The 21997-nt window shown below is 41.8% G+C and overlaps 14 protein-coding genes across 14 annotated transcripts; 7 read left to right on the top strand and 7 right to left on the bottom strand. All coding sequences in view use genetic code 12, as the record gives it.

Annotated features, from left to right (window-relative positions):
* Window positions 1-506: 506 nt before the first annotated feature.
* On the bottom strand, window positions 507-2012 carry PGUG_03936 (DUF1593 domain-containing protein; the record flags this gene model as incomplete). Its single annotated transcript, XM_001484505.1, has 1 exon — window positions 507-2012. One exon carries the CDS (start codon window positions 2010-2012, stop codon window positions 507-509), a length of 1506 nt encoding a protein of 501 aa, XP_001484555.2.
* Window positions 819-1379, top strand: PGUG_03937 (uncharacterized protein; the record flags this gene model as incomplete). Its single annotated transcript, XM_001484506.1, has 1 exon — window positions 819-1379. The coding sequence occupies one exon, from the start codon at window positions 819-821 to the stop codon at window positions 1377-1379; it is 561 nt and encodes a 186-aa protein (XP_001484556.2).
* Window positions 2013-2232: 220 nt separating the features above from the next.
* On the top strand, window positions 2233-3840 carry PGUG_03935 (uncharacterized protein; the record flags this gene model as incomplete). The annotated part of the gene is made up of 1 exon (XM_001484504.1): window positions 2233-3840. The coding sequence occupies one exon, from the start codon at window positions 2233-2235 to the stop codon at window positions 3838-3840; it is 1608 nt and encodes a 535-aa protein (XP_001484554.2).
* A 50-nt stretch (window positions 3841-3890) lies between these two features.
* On the bottom strand, window positions 3891-5531 carry PGUG_03934 (uncharacterized protein; the record flags this gene model as incomplete). The annotated part of the gene is made up of 1 exon (XM_001484503.1): window positions 3891-5531. The coding sequence occupies one exon, from the start codon at window positions 5529-5531 to the stop codon at window positions 3891-3893; it is 1641 nt and encodes a 546-aa protein (XP_001484553.2).
* A 211-nt stretch (window positions 5532-5742) lies between these two features.
* Window positions 5743-7173, top strand: PGUG_03933 (DUF1479 domain-containing protein; the record flags this gene model as incomplete). The annotated part of the gene is made up of 1 exon (XM_001484502.1): window positions 5743-7173. The coding sequence occupies one exon, from the start codon at window positions 5743-5745 to the stop codon at window positions 7171-7173; it is 1431 nt and encodes a 476-aa protein (XP_001484552.2).
* A 305-nt stretch (window positions 7174-7478) lies between these two features.
* On the top strand, window positions 7479-7988 carry PGUG_03932 (Zn(II)2Cys6 transcription factor domain-containing protein; the record flags this gene model as incomplete). The annotated part of the gene is made up of 1 exon (XM_001484501.1): window positions 7479-7988. One exon carries the CDS (start codon window positions 7479-7481, stop codon window positions 7986-7988), a length of 510 nt encoding a protein of 169 aa, XP_001484551.2.
* Window positions 7989-8473: 485 nt separating this feature from the next.
* On the top strand, window positions 8474-9559 carry PGUG_03931 (uncharacterized protein; the record flags this gene model as incomplete). Its single annotated transcript, XM_001484500.1, has 1 exon — window positions 8474-9559. The coding sequence occupies one exon, from the start codon at window positions 8474-8476 to the stop codon at window positions 9557-9559; it is 1086 nt and encodes a 361-aa protein (XP_001484550.2).
* Window positions 9560-10012: 453 nt separating this feature from the next.
* Window positions 10013-10501, bottom strand: PGUG_03930 (uncharacterized protein; the record flags this gene model as incomplete). Its single annotated transcript, XM_001484499.1, has 1 exon — window positions 10013-10501. The coding sequence occupies one exon, from the start codon at window positions 10499-10501 to the stop codon at window positions 10013-10015; it is 489 nt and encodes a 162-aa protein (XP_001484549.1).
* A 726-nt stretch (window positions 10502-11227) lies between these two features.
* PGUG_03929 (uncharacterized protein) lies at window positions 11228-11746 on the bottom strand (the record flags this gene model as incomplete). The annotated part of the gene is made up of 1 exon (XM_001484498.1): window positions 11228-11746. The coding sequence occupies one exon, from the start codon at window positions 11744-11746 to the stop codon at window positions 11228-11230; it is 519 nt and encodes a 172-aa protein (XP_001484548.1).
* A 425-nt stretch (window positions 11747-12171) lies between these two features.
* Window positions 12172-12984, bottom strand: PGUG_03928 (uncharacterized protein; the record flags this gene model as incomplete). Its single annotated transcript, XM_001484497.1, has 1 exon — window positions 12172-12984. One exon carries the CDS (start codon window positions 12982-12984, stop codon window positions 12172-12174), a length of 813 nt encoding a protein of 270 aa, XP_001484547.2.
* Window positions 12985-13972: 988 nt separating this feature from the next.
* On the top strand, window positions 13973-15322 carry PGUG_03927 (class-II fumarase/aspartase family protein; the record flags this gene model as incomplete). Its single annotated transcript, XM_001484496.1, has 1 exon — window positions 13973-15322. The coding sequence occupies one exon, from the start codon at window positions 13973-13975 to the stop codon at window positions 15320-15322; it is 1350 nt and encodes a 449-aa protein (XP_001484546.2).
* Window positions 15323-15906: 584 nt separating this feature from the next.
* Window positions 15907-17121, bottom strand: PGUG_03926 (uncharacterized protein; the record flags this gene model as incomplete). The annotated part of the gene is made up of 1 exon (XM_001484495.1): window positions 15907-17121. The coding sequence occupies one exon, from the start codon at window positions 17119-17121 to the stop codon at window positions 15907-15909; it is 1215 nt and encodes a 404-aa protein (XP_001484545.2).
* Window positions 17122-17475: 354 nt separating this feature from the next.
* On the top strand, window positions 17476-19014 carry PGUG_03925 (uncharacterized protein; the record flags this gene model as incomplete). The annotated part of the gene is made up of 1 exon (XM_001484494.1): window positions 17476-19014. The coding sequence occupies one exon, from the start codon at window positions 17476-17478 to the stop codon at window positions 19012-19014; it is 1539 nt and encodes a 512-aa protein (XP_001484544.2).
* Window positions 19015-19101: 87 nt separating this feature from the next.
* Window positions 19102-20508, bottom strand: PGUG_03924 (fungal specific transcription factor domain-containing protein; the record flags this gene model as incomplete). The annotated part of the gene is made up of 1 exon (XM_001484493.1): window positions 19102-20508. The coding sequence occupies one exon, from the start codon at window positions 20506-20508 to the stop codon at window positions 19102-19104; it is 1407 nt and encodes a 468-aa protein (XP_001484543.2).
* Between the last annotated feature and the right edge of the window lie 1489 nt (window positions 20509-21997).

The raw sequence follows: 21997 nt of genomic DNA, 5'->3' as shown, positions 1-21997 counted from the left end.
GAGTTAGCGCTGATACAGATCATGTGTTATATAGTTTCATCCAGATTTTAATTTGAGATTTGGAAGAATCTTGCAAAAGGGTACATTTTTGCAAATGATACCACATTTGGAAAAAGTGAAAAAGGGGTAATTCAGTCTAGACTTGAAATACAACCTCTAAAGTCTTCATTAATGCTTCAAACAATATCGGTTCACATTGATGATCAATCGATGTAAAGCACACCGTACTTTCCTTGTAGTTGCAGCTTTGGGGACTGCATATGAGTCATATTCTGGACCGTATACTAGCTACGATTACTTCGTTCTTTCTCTGTGATGTTAACGTTGATTGATAAAAGGCTGTTCAATCAGCTACTTACTTCCTCGTGGTATCTTTCGTAACTTTTGTAATCTCATGATTTATAACTTCATATTTTCTAACTTCATCTTTTGTAAGTACAGATAACTCGTGGTGACTATGACTGTCAACCCGACATCAGCTCTAACTCTTCATTTTATATTCTCCATCAAAGTTCATCATGATCTGGAGCGTTGAAAAAGTTCTGTGCCAACTCCACTTCCTCAAACTCATTTTCACCTTGGTTTGTCTTTATGATGAACCGTCTATACGAAGACATGGAAGGGGTCCCATCATTAGTAACCTCCAACACTATATGGTACTCTTTGCAATTTTGGAGAGGACGACCAAAGATACTGTGACATGCTTCCTTAAAGGTGGGAACCTTGAAAGAAACTTTTGAACCAATTTCATTTTCTTTGGTTATTGGTATTTCTGGAACTTCCAAGATGTTAGCTTGAGTCAAACTAATTTCCCGGTAATGAAACCATTTGAAAGTAAAAAGTCTGCTGTTCAAATCATAGCTTTTGCTTGCATCTATTGTGATTTTGGAATCGACAGCAGCTTCTATAATGGACGGCTCATAAGTCAGAGACCCATTGACGATAATTATAGGCTCATGCACAGCACTTTTAAAGTCCTTCACAGTCCATTGCATTCTTGCCGCAAAGTCGTTCTGATAGGCAGCTCTCCAGCGCCAAATTGTAGCTTGGTTACTTACATGTGTCTCGTTATCTTTTCCCAAAGCATAGTCGATGGCATCAGAATAATGTCTAGATCTTCCAGTATTGTCCACCAAAACATAGCGACCACCCCAGCCTCCATAATTGGGACTATCTGGATAGTTGAGGCCATTTGGAAGAACAAAAAGTGTGGAAGGTGTGTCACCCTCCATGATGAACATTGGTTCCGGATACACTTTTCCAAGAGGTCCCACACTCATGATATTGGATTTAAGCCACTCTTTGGATACCAAGTCGCTGTCTGGTCCACCTTTATCAAAAAAGTTGTACTGTTCGCCAGAAATCCCCACCCATGTTGAAAGACTATATTGGTTAAAACCATGCAGAGATGAGATGTATTGAATTTTTGGAAAATTGGTCCTGATCCACGGCCCGGCATCGTCCTGGTCCGAAATCGAATAAACTCGAAGTTTTTCACTGACAGAATCAATGAGCTCGACAGAAGAGTATTTGAGAGCTTCAGCAAGAACACCAGCTCCTCCCCACATAAGAATATCCAATTTTTCATTTTGCGGAATCTCACTCATGGCAGATATCAATTTTTTGGCTCCCGAACTCGGCTCGCCCGCTTGAAAAGCGTCAAGTCCATATGCCTTGTACCCAGTACTAACGAGCTCCCGTAAAGAATCCGCCGTGGGATAATCTTTTGAGTGCTTCAACAAATTGGGCCACACCTTCTCGTATGCGTCAAGAATGGGGTAAATATCTTCGTCATGGACGGTATAATTGAGCCAGTACGATGTCGTTGCGACAATTCCTTTAATGGAGACTTCGTTGGAGTACAATAAGAGACGAACGAGAGACTCTGCATCATCGGGCTCATTACTGATATCGGTAAAAACAAACACATTTGGCTTGACATCTTTCTTGGGTACCAACGCGGAGGTCAATTGCCAAAGTAGTGCCCATAAGAGCGCGGGAAATAATTGCATTAGCAACTACGAAGGATCTCCCCCTTATTATAGACCGATTCGGGGAAGATGAAACGATTCCGATATTACGCGCATCGAATTAGCCGCAAAAAATTAGCCGCTACTGCCCCTCACCGATGGACGCCAATTCTCGTAAATGCCCCGCATTTTGCGGCAATGAGATCTGGGGTGAAATGTCATTATATATTGTGCTGAAAATGTGCATTTCAACAAAGACAGCATGTCCCAAAAGAGTATCAATATTGTTGAGCAAGAGGAATCCGACGACTTGGTGAAGGAAGTGTTGGCACTGGAGTATACCGAGCGAAAGAGAACGAAATGGCAGACGGTGAAAAAATATCCTGATGCAGTTTACTGCATCTCCACTATGGTTTTTGCGCTTATATTGACATCTTTTGAGTCACAGGCAGGTGGAATTGTGATCTCCATTGCCAAATTCAGAGAGGATTTTGGAGTACAGCTTTCAGATGGAACTTATGCAATCGAAGCCAAATGGCAGTCGGCATTTCTTGGTGTACCCTTGGTTGCTCAGATGGTGGGGCAGAACTTGGCCTCGTTTCTTGCCGACAGAGTTGGTAAAAAATGGGTGATATTTGGTGCAATTGCAGTTGGCGCCGGGTTGGTTGGTTTTCAATTTTCCTCCACCACCGTGCAAACATTTCTTGCCTCGAAAACTTTGATCGCAATTTGTCTTGGAACACTTCAGGTTTCAGCAGCTGGATACGTCGCCGATGTCACACCTTTGCCATTGAGGGGCTTTGCTACTACGTTGTGTAACATATCATACTCCATTGGTCCTTTGGTCTGTTTCATTATCAACTATTCGCAAGCTAATAACACTACAAAATGGGCATACAGATCCATGTTCGCTTCTCAATGGGGCCTTGCTGCCGTTGCTTTAGTGTTGGTTTTGTTTGTTCCAGAGTCTCCCGTCTATCATATCATCAAAGAACAACCGGAAAAGGCAGAAAATTGCTACAAAAAAATCTTGGGAAGCGAAGAGGACGCAAAAAAACAGGTCTTGGTGGTTCAAACTACTATCAAGGAAGCAGAAGCAGTGCAACAAGGTTACACATATCTCGATTGCTTCAAAGGAATTAACAGAAAGAGAACTTTGGTTGCAGCGGTGCCATTTTTGTTTCAGCCATTTTCGGGTGTAGCATTCACAATCAATTACACAGCTTATTGGTTTCAGCTAGCCGGATTTTCTGAGTCAAAGTCTTTTAAGTTCACAATTGGAGCTCAAGTTCAATCTGTTGCCGGCTGTATCGCTGCTTTGTTTGTGGTAGATCGAATTGGTCGTCGTACAACCATACTTTGGGGAGTCGCAGCTCTCAACATTGTCAACTTTATCATTGGAGGAACTGGTCTTGACAAACAGAAGAACTCACTTAATACCACCATTGCTTTCATGATGATGTACGGCTTCTGGTACAACTTGGGTTTGGGATGCGTTTGCTATCCAATTTCCATGGAAAATCCTACAAGTGCATTGCGGACCAAGACTTTTGCAATCTCGATGACTTGCAATCTTTTGGGAAACATGTTATGGCTGTTTATCATTCCGTACATTTTCAACCCGGACGAAGGAAACTTGGGTTCAAGTACCATGTTCATCTTTGCCGGTTGTGGAATTTTGTTTTGGATTTTCTTCTACTTCTATGTTCCAGAAACTGCTGGACGAAGTTTGGATGAGATTGACGAGATGTACTTCTGCAGAGTGCCTCAAAGAAAGTTCAAAATGTACAAGACAAAGGTGGAAATGGTAGGCGAAGAGACTTTCGTACCAGATAACAAACCTCTGCTTGACCATGTTGAGAAAGTTTAATTCTTTAGAACTCATTAAACGGGTTGATTTTTTAGATGAATAGATTAAATTTAAATGTTCAGTTCCCAAATCACATTACAAAGCCTTAAAGCTGCTCCAGCAAACCACCAGTATTTTCTGAGGTCCGTGAGCACCAGCTTTGCCATTCCAGTAACCTCAGCGTAATAATTTTCAGGTTTGTCACTACTATAGGAAGATGTATTGAACTCGAGTTGATTCAAAGCAATAACATGTAGCACGGCATGTACCACCAATACATGGTGCACAAGAGGCTCCGAAGCTGCCAAACACATGATTTTGATGGAATACTCTTGTAGCGGTAAACGTTCTTCTTTATCAAATAAGCCCAGTGCTCCACTGTCTCTGCTCTTGAGTATTAATCCTACAGTATCTATTCGACACCGAAAGGTTAAAATAGCAATGTAGGCATGGTAAACTTCCAAGAGTTTACGAATCAGTTCGTTAGTAATGTTTTCGTCCAAAGTCCAGCTAAGGATATCGTTTTTCAATTGTGTGTCAACTGTGCGATGGGTCGGAGGTCGATAGTGGGAGCATTGGACTCTTTCCACAAGTTTTGCCAAACTAACCATTTTATTACATGCCGCAAGATCGCTCACTTGATACTCACCAGGTTCAAAATCATCCAACGACAAATCGTCAATAATCAAATCTTTCCGATCGTAGTACATTTCTCTTCCACTTGTAGCAGATACTAACCTGTCAAGGCTAAACGAAACCCAAAAAAGTCGTCTGAGAAGACCTTTCCAGTACTTCAATCTCACCAAGTTGTTCAACTCAGAAGAACTCAACTCAGATATGTCGTTTGTTCCCGAAATATTGGTGATACAAAGCTCACCGCAAAGGTTGCAAGCTTTCGTGATATATTCTTTGGAATCTCTAGCGCCGCTGATTCCCTCCTCATGAATAGACAAGAGCAAATAAGATTGGATCAACACTATCTTATTATGCTCTACGAGCTCCAAAAGTTTACATCTTTCGTAAAATTGTTTGAGTCTGGTTCTCACTGAGACTTGGCCCACCTCGGTGTCGAAACGAGTTGCACACAACATGATAGCGTTCAACAATATGAGAGGCACCTGGGATGCGTCTTCCAATGAATTTCTGGAAACAACAGGAAATAAGGGGTACAAATTCGTCAAAAATAACAGAATTAATCGTTTTCTCTCCACAGCCGAAGGAACTATATATGCTCCCTGGCTATCGATAAATTTTCTGAGCGCCATGTCCTGACGGGACTCAACATGAACTTCATTTTCCTGGCCCCTCCATGGATAATATAATCCAAAAAAATCTCCATCGAAGCACAAGTAGGAATCTCTGCTAAGAAGCAGCGACAATGGTTGGGTCGAGCAAACAAATTGCGGCTTGGTTTGATCATTTCTATAGAATATGTTTTCGTAGATGTTTTCCATCGCATCGTCTGATTCCAAATCGGATTCCTGAGCCGGAATGTTTGCAATTTCATCCCACTTACACTCAACTGACTTTTTTTTGCAATTTCGGCATTTTTTTTGGCCCAGAATCAACGATACATTTTTTTCGTCTTGAGCGGCAACTAAGACAAGCCCACTAAGGACCTCTGCGTTAGTATTACCCTTGAGCAGTGAGCTGGCTCCCAAACTTACCTTTCTTTTGGAAATTGGAAACTTTGTAGTCACAAATCCTGACATCTGTTGCAACCGAAAAGTGCGGGCGGGGTCCCATTTTAGGTACTCCGCACGGCGGGCGGGATACCCAATCGGGGCGGTTGCAATTGCGGGCGCGATACCCGATTGGGAACGGTTGCAATTTGTGGGGTCGAAGATTCTCTGAAGAATATATAAACACCACCTACCGACCCATGAAGTGCATAACAGATCTCAATACCCAAAAAACACAGAAATGACGACAAAAGTTTTGACAGAATCAAAGTTACCCTCTTTGGCAGGACTTCGCAGAATAGATCTCTCTAAAGCCAAAGTCAGACTCAGTGGAGACATCTCTTCTGTTTTCACATCTTTTTCTGGAGAACTGGAACACTTGAACGAGCAGAAGTTTACTCAATTGAAAAAAGAGTTGGTGAAAGATCCTCAGGCTTTGAAAGAAAGTTGGTTACGGTTAAAGGTGGCACTTTCGAAAGGAATTGAAGAAATCAAGGCTAAAGGACCTTCAATAATCCCTTCTGTTGAATTTTCTAAGCTCGACTCACTCAGTGAAGCTGAACGTGCTGATATCTTTAAGAGAGGGTGTGTGGTTATTCGCAATGTGGTTCCCAAAGGAAAGGTCGTTGAATGGAAAAATCAAGTAGTGGACTATACCGCCAAGAACCCTACTACAAAAGGTTTCCCCAAAGATTCGCCCGTGGTTTACGAGTTGTACTGGTCCAAGGCACAAGTTGAGGCTCGCAGCCACCCCAATATGATGAAAACTATGAACTTTATGAACCACCTTTGGCACACTGACGAAGATTCTCTCATTTGTCTTGACAAGAATCTTTCCTATGCTGATCGCTTGAGAATCAGAAACGCCGGTGATAAGTTCTTCTCGCTTGGTCCTCATGCGGATGGAGGGTCTTTGGAGCGGTGGGAAGACAAACTGTACGTTCAAAGTTACCGCAAGATCTTTGAAGGTAAGTGGGAAGAGTTTGACCCATACGACATTCAAGGCCGTCTTGATGCCGATATGGACTACTACGAGTCTCAGGGAACTTGCAGTATCTTCAGAAGTTTCCAAGGTTGGTTAGCGGCATCGGAAATTGCACCAAAAGAAGGTTCGATTCTCTTTGCTCCTCTTGTTAGAGAAGTCACTGCCTACTACATGTTGAAGCCTTATTTTGACGAAAACGACGAATTGACTCTTGATGGTCGTATGCCTGGCGCATATCCAGGAAAAGGTCTTGAGTTCAACGACAACACTCATCCTGAACTCAAATTAAGCGATTTAATGGTCCACATTCCAAAAGTGCAACCTGGGGATATGGTTTACTGGCACTGTGACTTGATTCATGCCGTGGATAATGAACATTTGGGAGACCACGACTCGCTGGTGTTCTACATTCCTTCGGCTCCGTTGTGCCAAACGAACTTGAAGTACGCTTTGACCCAAAGAGAAGCATTTCTTAAAGGTTTGGTGGGACCAGACTTTCCTGGTTTCCCCAATGATGTCGCTGAAACTCAGCACAAAGATAGGGGTGGACCTGAAGATGTCATGGAAATCGGAGGAATCGAAGCATTGAGAGAATTTCTCTTGGCGGAAATTGAGTCTGACGAGAGCTATTCTGAGGGAGCGAAAAAAATGATTGCCATTGCCAATGAGCAAGCGTTTGGAAAGTGAGAAGGAGGAGAAAACTCTATTGAAGATTTTGTAAAATCTGGAATTCTCGTAAAGCTGAACTTTTGTGGAAAGTTGGCTGCAAATGCAATGCTGCAAAACCTTGTTTTCAAGTTGTATGATTTACGTTAAAAATGAAACCAATAAAATTTAAAAATGAAACAAATAAAATTGTTATCACATTTAGTATCACAACTACACACTATTCTTTAGTACTCTAATCTGACTGCTTTGTCCGTTTTTACCCAATTATTCCCCCACCTCAAACTGTCACCTGATCAGATTTTGAGATCTCAGCTTCTTCCTTGATGCCCAGAAGACCAACGCTAACCTGTAGAAGATGCCGAGAAAAGCGTATAAAGTGTGACAAGGAGTCGCCGTGCTCATCGTGCATAAAGAACAAAACCCCTAATCTATGTGTTTTCGATGAAAATAACGATCTTCTCCTGATAAAAGGAGGCATGGCGCTGCATGTTTTCAAAGTTTCAAAGTCTGTCACGAAGAAACCCAAAGCTAAAGTCACCAAACTAGCCACAGATATGCCAGATCACTACGTGACGGGTCACGAAGATACAATAGACTTTCATGACTTGTATTTTGAAGACAATACAACCTCTTCAGCGAGGTCCCCTTTGGAATGGTCTTTCATCGAACGAAAAGAACCAGCTCTTAGATTTCTTCAGACGTGGAAAATTTCAACTGACAACACACCCCAGGAGAGATCAGGGGTAGAGGATCAAAGACCTTTAGTCGAACGAATAGAGGAAGTCCTTCCCAGAAAAAAACGCTGTTTTGCATTCAATCAAGTGCTTTTTTGATGAAGTGTATTTCTTCGTGCCCCTAGTCGACTACGTTATGTTCAACGACGATATGGCGCGGATCCTCGAACCAAGAGGAAACGGAGTTGTGTCCTCAGACTCACTCAGAACTCCGACCTAGCAAATGTAGGAATACTTTTGACAGTGCTCAGTTTCTTAGGTCTCTTGAGAAGTTTTGAAACCGACTTTTCAAACAGAGTCTCTTACATCCAAAAAATTTCCTTGGCAAAGCTGTGTTTGCGCCAGCATACGATCCGAAACGAAATTTATTTACCTGTTTTACAGCTCGCTACCTGTCTTCGACTATTTCATAGAGTGGTACCCGATACACCCGAGTTCCCAAAGCGATGGGGACAGTGTTCTCACAAGCACACTAGTTCATATGGCATACCAGTTGCAACTAGACCGAAAAACCGGAAAACTTCAGTCCCAGAGAGTGTAACTTAAGAGGAAAATTGTGGCATCTAATTACCATTCTCGATACTATGGAAGCTACCCTCATAGGAACTCCCCTAGTAGCAATCAGGAGCACGAGTACCAAGACGTTGTTACCAGTAGGTGACTTAACTTCAGAAGCGTCTAATACTCCAAATGTAGAATTAGAAATGGCCATTGTCTCATTCTTTGGAAACCTGAGTCCTTTGTTGGCAACATTGCGAGACATGATCGAGCTAGTTCTGAACAAGACAGGAACGACAAAGGTATCCAAGCTTGCGGAGTATGTTCAATTAATGGAGACTCTAATGGAAACCGTCTTGGGCACTTTGAAGGGAAAATTGACTACTATGCCAAAAAATGCTTCCGCCATCTATGTGCATCACAAGGCCCTTTCGATAAAATCGTTACTTAACTACGGTACTTTTCTACTCTCGCTTTACACTCATATAAGAGTGTACTTTGAGCACAAGAATGACATTCAGATGGCGTTTCATTACGAGAAAAAAATAATTCAGCTTACTGTCACTGAACTTTTGCCAATAGTGACGTTCATTGCCGACGACCCTAAACAGTACTATGGCCCCATGGGTGCTCTCGTCACCACCAAATTCTTTATCTCTACTTTGCAACGTTCGAGCTTCACGGGTCTTTCAACTTTGACTCGATTGAGGTACCATCTTCACCACTATGATGCGATCTATGGAAAAGAAGACACTGACACTCATTTTTTGCTTCAAAAGGTAACAACCAAATCCGAAATTTGCTGTAAAATCTACTGGCAGAGTCTACGTAGACTTATATTCCAGTTCCAAATGGACCCGAGGCCGGCTGAAAAAATTAGAGATACTGTGGAATTTCTCAGCGATGGAACAAATCTCAACACTGGTGCATTTGATAAGATCTGGCGCTTCCGTTACACGAAAGAACAATTGCTGGAGATTATAGACTTGTATGACAGTGGTTTGGAAGATATATCTTATTCGGAAGAAAGCTTTGGGTCGAGCACGAGTCTGTCGACTGATAGTGCGTCGCCATTATTTGACTTCAATATCGATTTTGACTATGTTGCTGAATCATGGATGAAGGAACTAGATGACGCCATGATCCTGCCGGATATTTTTCTTGGTATATGATTCGCAAGTAAATTAAAAAAGAAGACTTTGTAATTATTAGTTCTAAATAATAATTACCATGGAACCTCAGTACCATCGTAGCTCCAGAATTTGTTTGAGTCTTCCTTCTTGAGATTTTCTATCAAAATCGCCAACTTCTCAGCACTTTCGTCTGGGGTAATGTGGCCTCCAGGAGCAAAAATGGGCGCAAATTCTGGGTTATTGGCAAGATACTGGTCTTTGGCACCGAAGAGCAATTCAGTACCGACCAAGCCTGGGTGGACAGGGACCACGATAAATTCTCTTCTGCAAGCTCACGCCCGAGCTGTCTAATGCTGTGGTTGAGCGCAGCCTTGGATTGTCCATAGGCAGAAGTACTGTAGGTAGGATACTCACTTATGGTTCCAACCATACTTGACACGAAAATCACCTTCTTTTGAGTACCCCTTTTCACCAAGTCGTAGAAAGCCCGGATCAAAAGAATTGGTCCAAGAGCATTGGATAACGTAGTGGCTGAGGAAATTGCTCCTTTGGAGTGTCCAAAATTTGGGTATGAGCGGTACTAATACCTGCATTACAGATAAACACATCAATGGAGTCGGTAATTTTCAAAACCTCAGCTTTGGCGGTTTCAAATGTCTTTTCATCGTTCAAGTCCAAAGTCACAACGTGTACATTGTCAGCCACCTTGCTTAATTCTTGCAAACCAGAGGAAGAAGAAGGGTTTCTAGCGGTTGCAAATACCACATTCTCAGGTTTCTTACTCAAGTAGGTAGCCAAGCTAAGGCCAATTCCACGAGAAGCACCAGCTATAAAATATACTTGTTTAGCCATTCTGTTGTAGTGATTCCAGTCGATTGCGGGCTTTATATACCCTGGAAATGGTCCATTTCGGCCATTAGGCGGATAAAATGGATGAAAAATCAAGCGGCCGAATTTCCCAATTAGTACGTATTTCCGCATTATGACCGAATTGCTACAAATGACACTCGGTGCGGCTCGCACCTATGCCTCTAGTTTCAAAGAGATACAAGCTTTACCAATGGCCCAAAGAAAGATAGTTGGCCAACTGGAAGCTAGACAACGTGATTTCGTACACCAAAGCACAAAATTGTAATTGGGCAAAAAATTCGCAACCCAAATGCCCATTTTTAATAAATAAAATGGCTGCGAAATTTTGCAAATGTTGCAAAACCTTAAAATAGCACTTTACGGAATGCGGCTTCGCCTTATTCGACTCATCAGCTGAGTAATTCTACGCTTCTGATGTGCCGTGCCTTGCCAAGACTTGTTAGAAGCAAGTCTTGGCGTAAGGACGGAGCTCACAGTTCCACCACCGACGCTTGCTTCTCGCATGTGGTTCTTGGCGACTATCAGAGCATTATTCTCAATCTTTCTTCTTCCAATTTTTCATTTGCACCCTGCGAAGCTGCGATTAGCACTCACAAAATCAATAACTACAAATGGCTCAAAAATTTCCATTCCACTACATTCACACATTCTTCTTGCCTATAACTGCAAAAGCATCAAGCTCAAACATAACTAACTCTGGCAGGATGGTCCAATAGTACCTCATAGTGCTTAGCGGACCATACCATCATCTCCAAGTACCTCTATCATAAAACCAACGTTGAAGACCTCCATTTCCAGAGCTTGACCTTCCTGGCCTACAATGCAGCTTCACGCTCATTACCATAAAATCTTGAGCAACACATTTCCACGAAGACGAGCAGGATTGGGCATACAGATCCAGAATGTGAACATGATGGAAAACATAATGATGAACGCAGGCATAACCGTCATGGCTCCAATATACTGAGATATGAGTCCAACCAAAAAGGGAAACAATGCTCCTCCAGAAGAGCCAAAAGCAGTGGTAATTGTCAATGAAACCACCAAAATTTTTCTGGGAAAGAGGCGTGAAATGTGAAGCACCATCAATGAATAGATTGGGCCAATGCACACACCAGCAAGGGAAACAAATACACCGGTCGCAATAAGATTGTCTATGGCCCAAGCCAACGAAATTGCAACCATAGCACCACAGACCACCACAGTGGTTCCCCTTCTGGGATTTAAATATTTGTGAAGGTTTCTCGTCAATAATAACCGGCCGAGGGTGACTCCAAACCAGTATCCTGAAGCAACATAACCAACAGATGGATTTTTGTGATGTCTATAATCACGAAGGAAAGTCACAAATTCCATCCTCCCAAACTCACCTCACCGCCTTGGTAAAACAAGACAAAAAGTGATGCTAGCCACGTCAATTTGTTGGTTAAAGCATCAGCCAAGATACTTCTTTCTGTAACATCAGGTAAGGTTTGGTGCTCTACCTCAAACTGTTTCAAGTCCTCATCCATGCCCATGAATGCAAAGTATATGTTGGCGATATTAATGATCATTAAACCTATGAGAATAAAGTAGAAGTAGTTCCAATTGATATGGTGCTCCACAAGAGCTGTGCCGACAAGGGGCCCAATGGTGGCACCCAAGCCATAAGTACCATGGAAATACCCCGCATATCTATATGAGTCAAACTTTCACAAAGACCGATTTGCAGAGCGCGTATATTCCGTTGTTCTGATTACTAATTTGGCTTAATTACGGGAATTTTTCAATTGGTTGCAAATTTAAGGTTTATTACCTCTTTCATTTTTCGAATCCATACTTGCTCGGTCAACTACCAGAACCTCTGCCTTTTCCAACATTTCAGCGTGTAAGTTCTGGGTCTGATCTCCATTCAAGAGAAACTTTCTTTCCCTCTTTGCAGTTGCAACAACATCAAAAGGAGAGTTGGCTTTTATGAAGACCAAATCAATTGCTTCCAAAGTCAATCCTGCAGTCTTGGGGAAGAAGAAATAAACCATGAATGGAATCAAAAAGCCGATAACAGCATAAATAATGTAGTATCTGTAGTCGATCGACTGAATTGCAATAGGTGTAATCATTGTTACCACAAAGTTCCATATCCAATTATTCGCCGAGGAGAAAGCAGCAATATGGTTTCTAAACCGAGTAGGACTGATTTCCACCACATACAACCAATTCAATCCCAAAAATCCAATTGGAATGAAAAAATTGAAAGCAAAGATGAAAAACACTGATGCAATGTTAGCATGGCTATTGTGCTTCTGGGACGTTGAAATAGCAAGGAACATCATACAGCACGCCATTCCAGTACCACTAGCCGCAATCAATGGACGTCGACCAAATCTGTCAACAGTGAAAAAGGCAATAAATCCACAAAAGAACTTGAATGTCAAAGTACAACCAGACAAAATTCTGGATAATGTTCCACTCATTCCAAGATTCTCTTGATAAAGAATAGTAGAATAGACCGAAATTAGATTTCCTCCGCTCATCTGTTGTAAGCACTGAAGCGCCATAGCCATAAGAAATCTCATAAGGATTTTCTGTTCTCCCATTTTGAATAATTCTCTCATAGAGCCACTTGAAGTCAAACTTGAGCGGTATGAATCTGCAATAATTTCCACTTCTTCAAGAACTTTTTCATGGTCCACATCAACCTTTTGAAAGGCGCTTATTATTCCTTTGGCTTCATCTAGTCTTCCCTTGGTGATCAACCACTCTTGGTGATTCAGGTAGAAAGATAGATGATATCAATGGTAAGTTGAAAAGTACTCCAATTGCAACAGGAATTCTCCACGAGACTTCACTTTCTTTGTGAGTTACGTAGAAAAGCCCAACCCAATCCAGTTTGTCAAAGTGTACCCCAAAAGAAAATAAAAAGCTTCCATCTAGGGGCTACATGTTTTCCCTCTATTTTTCGGATTCCGAACACTCGCTTTTGCCATTGCTGGGAACATGTAATATTCAAGGCTCCAATTCCCATTCCGATCACGGTTCTACCAATACAGAGCTGGGCTGAATATGAAATGCTGAGCACTCCAAGGCTTGACCTATAAAAGTGAGGAGTGCACCAAAATAGATAGCCTTCTTTCTGCCGACTTTATCACCGAAAAAGTTGCAAAGAATCGCGCCAACTAGAGCTCCCAATGAAAACGTCGAGACTACCACACCCTGCAAGGTGCTCGCATTGGAGAGCTCTGAGCCTTCCTTACCAATCTTAGAAAGCATTGGGAAATGCTTTCCAAAAACAGGCAACGACAAGGCATTTCCAAGACCAGCTTGATTGTAACCGAAAAGTATGAAACTAGGAAGCCCAATAAGCAATGTTTGTGCTACTGAGAGAGCTTCCCCAGATAGTCCAAGATATGTGGTATGATTGTCTTTAGCCATTTCTTTGAAAGATCCATGATTTTTGCAACCTTTAAATATTGTAATTCATGCATCTCAGAAAATGCGGGGTCGAAAATTAATCCATCGGATTAAATTCGCAGCTCGCTAAGCAGTCGGCTTGACAGACCATGTATAAAAATACCATATTGACCCCACTATAAGCGGTTACCAATGTCCACCGTCTACAACTCGAGGCTATTTCAAAATATTTTCGGCACCAAAAAAATAAGAGATATTTTTTCGGATGTTCAATATGTCAAGTATATGGTGGAAGCAGAGATATGCTTAGCCAAAGCTGAAGGTAGCTTGAATGTGATTCCAAAGGAGAAGGCAGATCAAATCTTCGAAATTGCCAAAAATGAGACTTTTGAGTTTGACTACGAACTAATGGGCAACGAAACCGACAATGTTGGATATTGTGTCCTACCTCTTTTGAATCAGTTGACAAAAAAGTTTCCCGGTGATTTAGGCGAGTATTTGCATTGGGGTGCAACGACGCAAGATATAATGGACAATGCTTCCATGTTGCAAATCAAAGATGCCCTTAGTCTTGTAGAAACGTATCTCCAAGGAATTGTTGCAACTTTGAAAGAAATGGCTGCAAAATATAAAGATTCTGCGATGCCAGGGAGGACTCATTTCCAGCAAGCTCTACCCATCACATTTGGATACAAGTGTGCTGTATGGGTTTCAGGTATCCAAAGGTCTATTGAAAGGTTAGAGCAAACGAAAAGACGTTGTCTCTTGGCTCAGTTTGGCGGTGCAGCTGGTACATTGGCATCTTTGGGCGGAACCGATGTTGGATTGAAAGTCAGAGCAGAGCTCAGCAAACTTCTTGGACTTGAAAATCCCTCAATTACTTGGCACGCAGCGAGAGATGGAATCGCAGAAATTGTTTCCGTCTTGGCTATCATTGGTGGCTCAATTGGAAAGATCGCTTTGGATATCATCGCCATGTCTTCAAATGAAATCAACGAGGTTTCCGAGCCTTTTGTTACACATAGAGGTGCCTCATCCACAATGCCCCAGAAGAGAAACCCAATATCTTCGGAGTATATGTTGGCAGCTTCAAAGATCTTGAGAGCAAATGCAAGCTTGGCACTCGACGCAATGGTAGTTGATTTTGAAAGAGCTTCAGGTCCATGGCACTTGGAGTGGCTTTGCGTTCCTGAATCCTTTATTGTTTTAGTAGGTTCTCTTCATCAAGCAAGAACAGCATTGCTGGGTTTGGTAGTGAAACCAGACTCTATGGCCGAGAATCTTGCTTCAAGTAGAGGACTCATAGTGGCAGAAGCAGTTATGATGGGCATAGCTCCTTTTATTGGTAGACACTCAGCACATAATGTTGTTTATGAAAGCTGTGTTAAAGCCCACGATAGTGGCTCAAGTCTTCTCAGCGTGTTGAAAACAGATCCTAAAATTGTGAGTAAGGTTGAGCCTCAACTTTTGGAAAGACTATGCGATCCAAAGAACTATTTGGGAGCATGCAGCTACATGGTGGATAACGTAGTGCAATCATAGTTATCATTTAAATCGTCAAATATACTCATAAATCCAAATTCAAAGACTCCGAGGTGACGTTCAAAAATAACAGTTCCAATTGTTCTTCCCAATGGGACCCCAAAATATTCCCTGTTTCAACCATCACGCTAAGATCCTTTGTGTCATATTCCTTTGATCATGTCATTCATCCGCTTTAGTATGTAAGAAACAGTTGGATATCACAGATACCCGATCACCAAATTATTTTCGTTTCGACAACTTCATCCAAGCATCTTGTGGCTGTCTCGATATACTTCTTCGAGTTTTCATGACTCGGGAGAGATATTTGATTGGGTCACAACCAAAAACGTCAGCATATTGTAGTAGTAAAAGAACACTGAAATAACATATGAAATCCAACCAAGTAAAGGACATGTACTCGTCCATTCACCTCGCTCTTGATTTTTTCAAATTGAATAATGAATTTTTGACTCGAAACTACACTTTCTTGCAAGCTGTGTTGAAAAAACTCAACCTCTTTCGGAAACGTAAGGCCCGGTCGATATAGATGAATCATGAGGGAGTAATATAAAAGAGTGATTATTCTCTCTGTGGAAGTTTCTTCATGAACTGATAGAAATTCTTCTCTCCAGGTGATCTAACTTTCTTCTTAACAGAGTAATCTTTGGAACTCCATTTCTCCGTTCTGTCGTTGTATAAAGAGAAGCAAGGATTTCATTCAAGACTTTGAACAACTTTACTAGCAAAACGAAGCCGCTGTTTTTCGCTTTCTCACCAGGAAGAGGGTATTCAATATTTTGCAAGGTAAGTTTGTTGAACTCAGTTGGCAATTCTGTATCGACATCTTCATCCTTGATAAGTTTGGGCAAACCATTGTTGCAACTTATCTGAAGGTCAAGGATATACACACACCACCAATAGGATTTTCTGAATTCGACCTCGGCTGGTGAGAAGTTGAATCGAAACGAGTGTCGGTGAAGTCCAAACAAAAATGCTAGACGTACTGCCATTCCATTGAATTGAAGACATAGATCGTGATTTCCCACTAGTTGTAAGTAGATCATAGTGACCAAATAGCATTTCAAAACAGCCATGGTGGGTGGTTCCATAAGACTGACCAAATACTTTTCTTGCAAGAACCGGAAGAGCGTAGCAGCATTGGCAATGTCATTATTTGACAACAATTGAATGCATATGATCATGAAATGGGTATAGATTGTATGTGTTGTGAATTTCTCGAGCTCATTGTTTGGTAGTATTGTTTGTGGCGTAACATCGTCCAAGAATGGATATAAAGAGTTCCAGTCTCGTTTATAACTTGTGATCATTTCGACCTGATCTAAATCATTCAAGAATGATATATCGACAGCATTTTTGAGCCGCCTGTGTAATTCACTGGTAGAACGGAAAGCCAAAGATGCAGTTTCAGTGAACGAATAGCTGTGAGTCATCTTTTCGTTGACCTCGTTTTGAATTTGTCTCATGAAGAAGTCTCCCGTAGTTGAACCAGCAAAGATGGATTCTTTTGATCCCGGCAATAATCTCCCCAAATGACAAAACACAAGGTCATTGCTTGTATCTTCTTTTAACTGGCTTTCTAGTTCTTTGATACGATTTTCTAGCGCTATGATTTTCATTCCATCATCGTTTGTTCCGAGATCTTCCAAACTTGAATTTGGTTTTCGTTTTCTTTTTAGTTTTACTGTCACCTGGCACTTTATATCAGCCCTTAGACAAGCAAGACAAGTATCCCCACCTCCTATACAAGCCCGCTTGGTTAATCGACATCGGTCACAAACCTGACTCCTTTTAGACATATCGACGGTCTGAACTCCGCGAATTTACGATAAAAATCTGGGGTAACGGTGGCTGCGAAATTATACCTATACTTTAATTTCTCTTCCGTTCGCTGTTGATAATGGGCATAATAGGCCCACAGTCCAGACTTTAAGGGAGCGTAGAGTATAGGGCAATTTACTGATTCATCTCATGTAATCAGAATTTATGTACGGCTTTATCTCTTGCCTAAACAAGATATACCATTCAATCAGTTTGTCGCATGTACCGATTTGTTCATTTGCCAGTCAGGTTCGCTAAAGTCCACAAATCTCCATCCATTGATCCGACGATAAACGGTTCCCCCTGAATTCGGTATCTAGCGACGGCATTGAATGTGCGGTCGCGAAATACTTTTTCTAGTCATTTCAAGTGAATATTATAAGACTGCCACTTCATGTGAAAATACTCGTCGATTCCTCTCTCTCATGCCAGCTGCTCCTCTTAGCGCCAAGGATTTGAACCAGCTGACTTTGGAAGCAAAATATGCTGTCAGAGGAAAAATACCGATTCGTGCTGACGAGCTTCGGTCAAAATTGAAACAGGATCCACTGAGTCTCACGTTTGATCGAATTATCAGTGCTAATATTGGTAACCCTCAGCAATTGGGTCAAGAGCCATTGACTTGGTACCGCCAAGTGTTGTCAATTCTTCAGTATCCCAAATTAGCGGAAGCAGACGACTTGTTCCCCAAAGATGTTATATCTCGTGCGAGGAATATCCTTGATAGTATTGGATCTATAGGAGCTTACTCGCATTCCCAAGGTGACTCCCTTATCCGGAAATCTGTGGCTGAATTCATATCGAAGCGTGATGGGTTTCCTTCCAATCCCGACAACATCTTTTTGACTGGTGGTGCTTCGGCCGCTGTGTCTTATTTGTTTGAGATATTGTCAACTAGCGATAAGTCTGGGTTTCTTATTCCCATCCCTCAATATCCGCTGTACACTGCTACTATATCGTTGAACAACGCCGTGCCTATCGGCTATTTCCTTGATGAAAGTAACCATTGGGCTACCAATCCTGCTTCTATCAGAGACTTGATTCATCAGAATAAGCAAAAAGGAGTTGAAATTAGCGCTTTGGTTGTTATCAACCCAGGAAACCCAACTGGCGCCATTCTTGAAAGATCTGACATCGTGGAACTCATAAATATTGCGGCCGAATATGGGATTGTACTCATTGCTGACGAAGTATACCAAAACAATATTTTTGAACGTGAATTCATTTCTGTTCGAAAAGTTCTCCACGAATTGCTTGAAGCCAACCCAGAATTGTACAAATATGTTCAGCTTGCTTCTTTACATTCCACTTCGAAAGGTGTCAGTGGTGAGTGCGGACAAAGAGGTGGCTACATGGAACTCGTTGGTTTCACTCAAGAAGTAAAAGACGTCGTCTTTAAATTGGCTTCTATCAATTTATGTTCTGTTGTATCTGGTCAAGCTTTGGTGGAACTCATGGTCAATCCTCCTAAACAAGGTGATCCTTCCTACGAGCTTTACCGCAAGGAGACCACGGGAATTCACCGTGAACTTCAAGAAAGAGCAACAAAATTGCACGCTGCTTTCAATAAGATGGAGGACATCACCTGTAATAAACCAATGGGTGCAATGTATCTATTCCCCAAATTGAATTTCACTAAAGAATCATATGGTAGGCTTTTTGAGGCAGCAAACCAAATGGAACTCACTGTTGATGAACTTTATTGTACCTCACTTTTGGAAGAGACTGGTATTTGTTGTATCCCAGGAAACGGGTTTGGACAAGTCAAGGGAACGTTCCATCTTAGAACCACATTCTTGCCATCAGGAAGCGAATGGATTGATAAATGGTCAAAATCACACGCTAGGTTTGTATCTAAATACAAGCTGTAGACGTTGTGAGTGTATATTTATGGCTCATCGGACCGTGGTAGTATCTTGAACTCTCTTCATGAAATATGCTATTTCTCTCGTCAAAGATCAGCCCACGTATAAATCCCATCCTCTGCTGCAAGCTATGTCTGCCCAATCAACGGGCAGCAAGCCATCAGGATTGAGTTCCCAGGACTCGTGTACAATCTCTATAATTTTGGACACATTTCCCACAGCATAATTCTGTCTGAGCATCTTGAATCTCTGAGCCATAGCATGCCTATCTGCTGGTGTCACACAAAGGATTCCTACCATTAGCAACAGGAATGTTAATGACACTTTCATTCTTGTTTCAAGCAAAAAGTCGATGTGCTTTAGGCATTTGAGCAATAATGTTTGTTGTTTGACGGAGTTTGTTGGAAGCTTTGAGATGTAATTGCCAATATAGATCAAGCAAACATTCAAATAAAGCTCGAAAAGCATCATGTGCATCTCGACATCATCACTGTCAGTTATAAGTGAAGCTGTACAGCTTTCTGCGAGTGTGAAATTGTGCACCCGGGTCTCGTACATTTCACTGAGTGCTTGGCAATTATTGTAAAAGTCAAGCCGCCTATTAATGGCATGTTCCATGCTTTCAGAGGAGCTAGCTGCCGATTGTACTAATTGCTCGATCTCAGCCCATTCTCTTCTGAGTGCTACCTGATCGTTAATTATGTCCCCTAATATGAAGTAGAGAGGACGAAGACATCCTTGGAGAGGATCAATACCATAGCTATAGTTCTCTTTGAGGGCACTTCGGTATTCATCCATGGGAAAGAGAGTGCCATTTTGCAATGCTTTTGAGGAAAGGATATCATGAAACTGATAGTCTGATATGAGCCATTGGATGTCATTGTTTTGCATGTAAGTATGAAGTAAAGCACTGAAGCCCCCATGATCATCAAACAAGTCCTTTAGCTGTATCATTAGATCATACCAATTCTTGGTATCGCCTGAGCAAACCTCCCACCCGATAGCTATCAAGTAAAAGGCCATCAAAGCAAACACTTCATCTTTACCTCGTTCCTTAGGGCTCCCGACGTATTTAATCATCATTTTAGCGGCTTTGTTGAGGTACGGTTTTGCTTCTTCTCTTGATTGTTTCATAAGACATCCCCACGACACTAGAGAGTACATGATAGCTTCGTTACTGGACGCCAATTGCAAAAACGTCTTTATGAAGTAGTTCGAGGTCAGAAGACCAATGGATATGGAGCTGCAGTAGCAGTTGGAATAGTACTCGAGATACTCAAGATGCTCTGAACTAAGATTTGCCCGGAATTTCCAACTAGGTTGCTTGATTAGTGGTAGGTAATCATCAAAAATGGGAGGCACTGGCCAATTATATAGACGAGGACTCAGAGTCGCAAAACAAGATGTACCAGCAAAGTCAGTAAAGTCAAAACCAAAATCAGGCTCAGGTGATAGTATCGAGCCTCTACCGGCCCCATGATTCTTGCGGCTGGGGACCATGGTCTGTCCCAAACTGATTTCTAGCTCGATATTGTTTGCAGCACCCACTTTCTCGAGGAATTGACCATTATCCAACTTGGTAGGAACAGTGTCTTCTTCAAAAGACTCTGGGTTGGAGGTTCTATTTGTGGTAAGCTTGGAATACTTCGCTGGGCGCCGTCTTTTCCTTTCCTGGACGACGGGCCATTCACATACCACACCCCTCAGAGTACAAGATCCACATTTTGGGTGAACCTCATCACATTTTTTCCTTTGTCAGTATGGTTACCAAGTTTTTGTCCACGAATTAGCTACTTACTTTCTGGATCGACATTCTTTGCAACCGTTGGACGATCTTGCAAGCGGTCCCAAAATCCTCTTGTATCCCGACGTGCCAAAAACAATAGGTTGTTCCTTAGATATTATGGGGTAGACATCCTTGGTGTTAACATCCTGAACTGCTTCAAAAGAGCCCTTGTTGAATGTTTGGAACATCGTGGCCCCTTGCGGCTATCGTTTCCAATATATACTGAGCGACGTGCAGGGCACATAACTTAAAGACGATAAGCTTTACTAGGAATGGGAAATTTTTCACAAAATCAATTGGCCAAAAATACTTATTGAACATCACTATAAGGGGCCAAAAAACCCTTTAAGTCGTTCGGAGCGACTTATTCAACTGTAGCACATAAAAATGTGCCAAGTCAATACCCACCAATCGTTTAATTTTTATTAAAATCGTGTATCTATAAGATTACGAGCACTGTCCTCGACCTCATTCTAATCGGAATTGTTGTAGCTTTTCCTATCTATGCGCAATCGCGTAATCGATCTGCGGATAAATAGACGAATAATATGCCACCTTCGAGTAATGGCTGCAATATAAAGTAGTGTGTTCAATCTAATTTCAGTAAAGCATCTCCTTACGTCTCATAAGCCGAAATGCATTTATGGAGGCGTTTGGCCGACGTGCAAGTCTTCAGTAGTTCGAAGAGGCTGTAGTCAGATCATAAAATATAAGGATGTGATTGGCTAAAAAAGGCACTGAAGAGTCCAGCCTACTGACTGTATTAGCATGGTTTACGGAAGGATGAATATGTGCCCTTTTGTAACATGTGAGAGTAATGTAATTGGTCTTTACGAACGACTGTATCTACGACAAAAGATGTAGAATGCACAAATGGCACTAATTACTCGACGAAGTTAAACCCAATTCAGATGTGTACTGAAACACGTATACTGGTGTACAGGAAAGATTTACCAGTGAATGCAAATGTTTGAAACGATCATGAAATTCTTTGACTAGAATAGAACGTTTATTCAGTTTCTGACAGCATCCGCTCAAGCAAGGTTTTGCTTCGATAACACTGACTAGGAGGAACGAATATATCCCGACAATTATCTAATTGCTAATTGGGGCGCTTTCCGATCCGCCAAATTTCTTGAATAAGCGTTTTGAGATTCTTCGCTAATTTCCTAATCGGTAACGCATCAAAATTTCGAGTATATA

This window comes from Meyerozyma guilliermondii, genomic scaffold (assembly GCF_000149425.1).
Source record: "Meyerozyma guilliermondii ATCC 6260 scaffold_4 genomic scaffold, whole genome shotgun sequence".
NCBI lineage: Eukaryota > Fungi > Ascomycota > Pichiomycetes > Serinales > Debaryomycetaceae > Meyerozyma > Meyerozyma guilliermondii.
The sequence above is the reverse complement of the archived record's forward strand: the minus strand, read 5'-3'. Positions and strand labels throughout refer to the sequence as shown.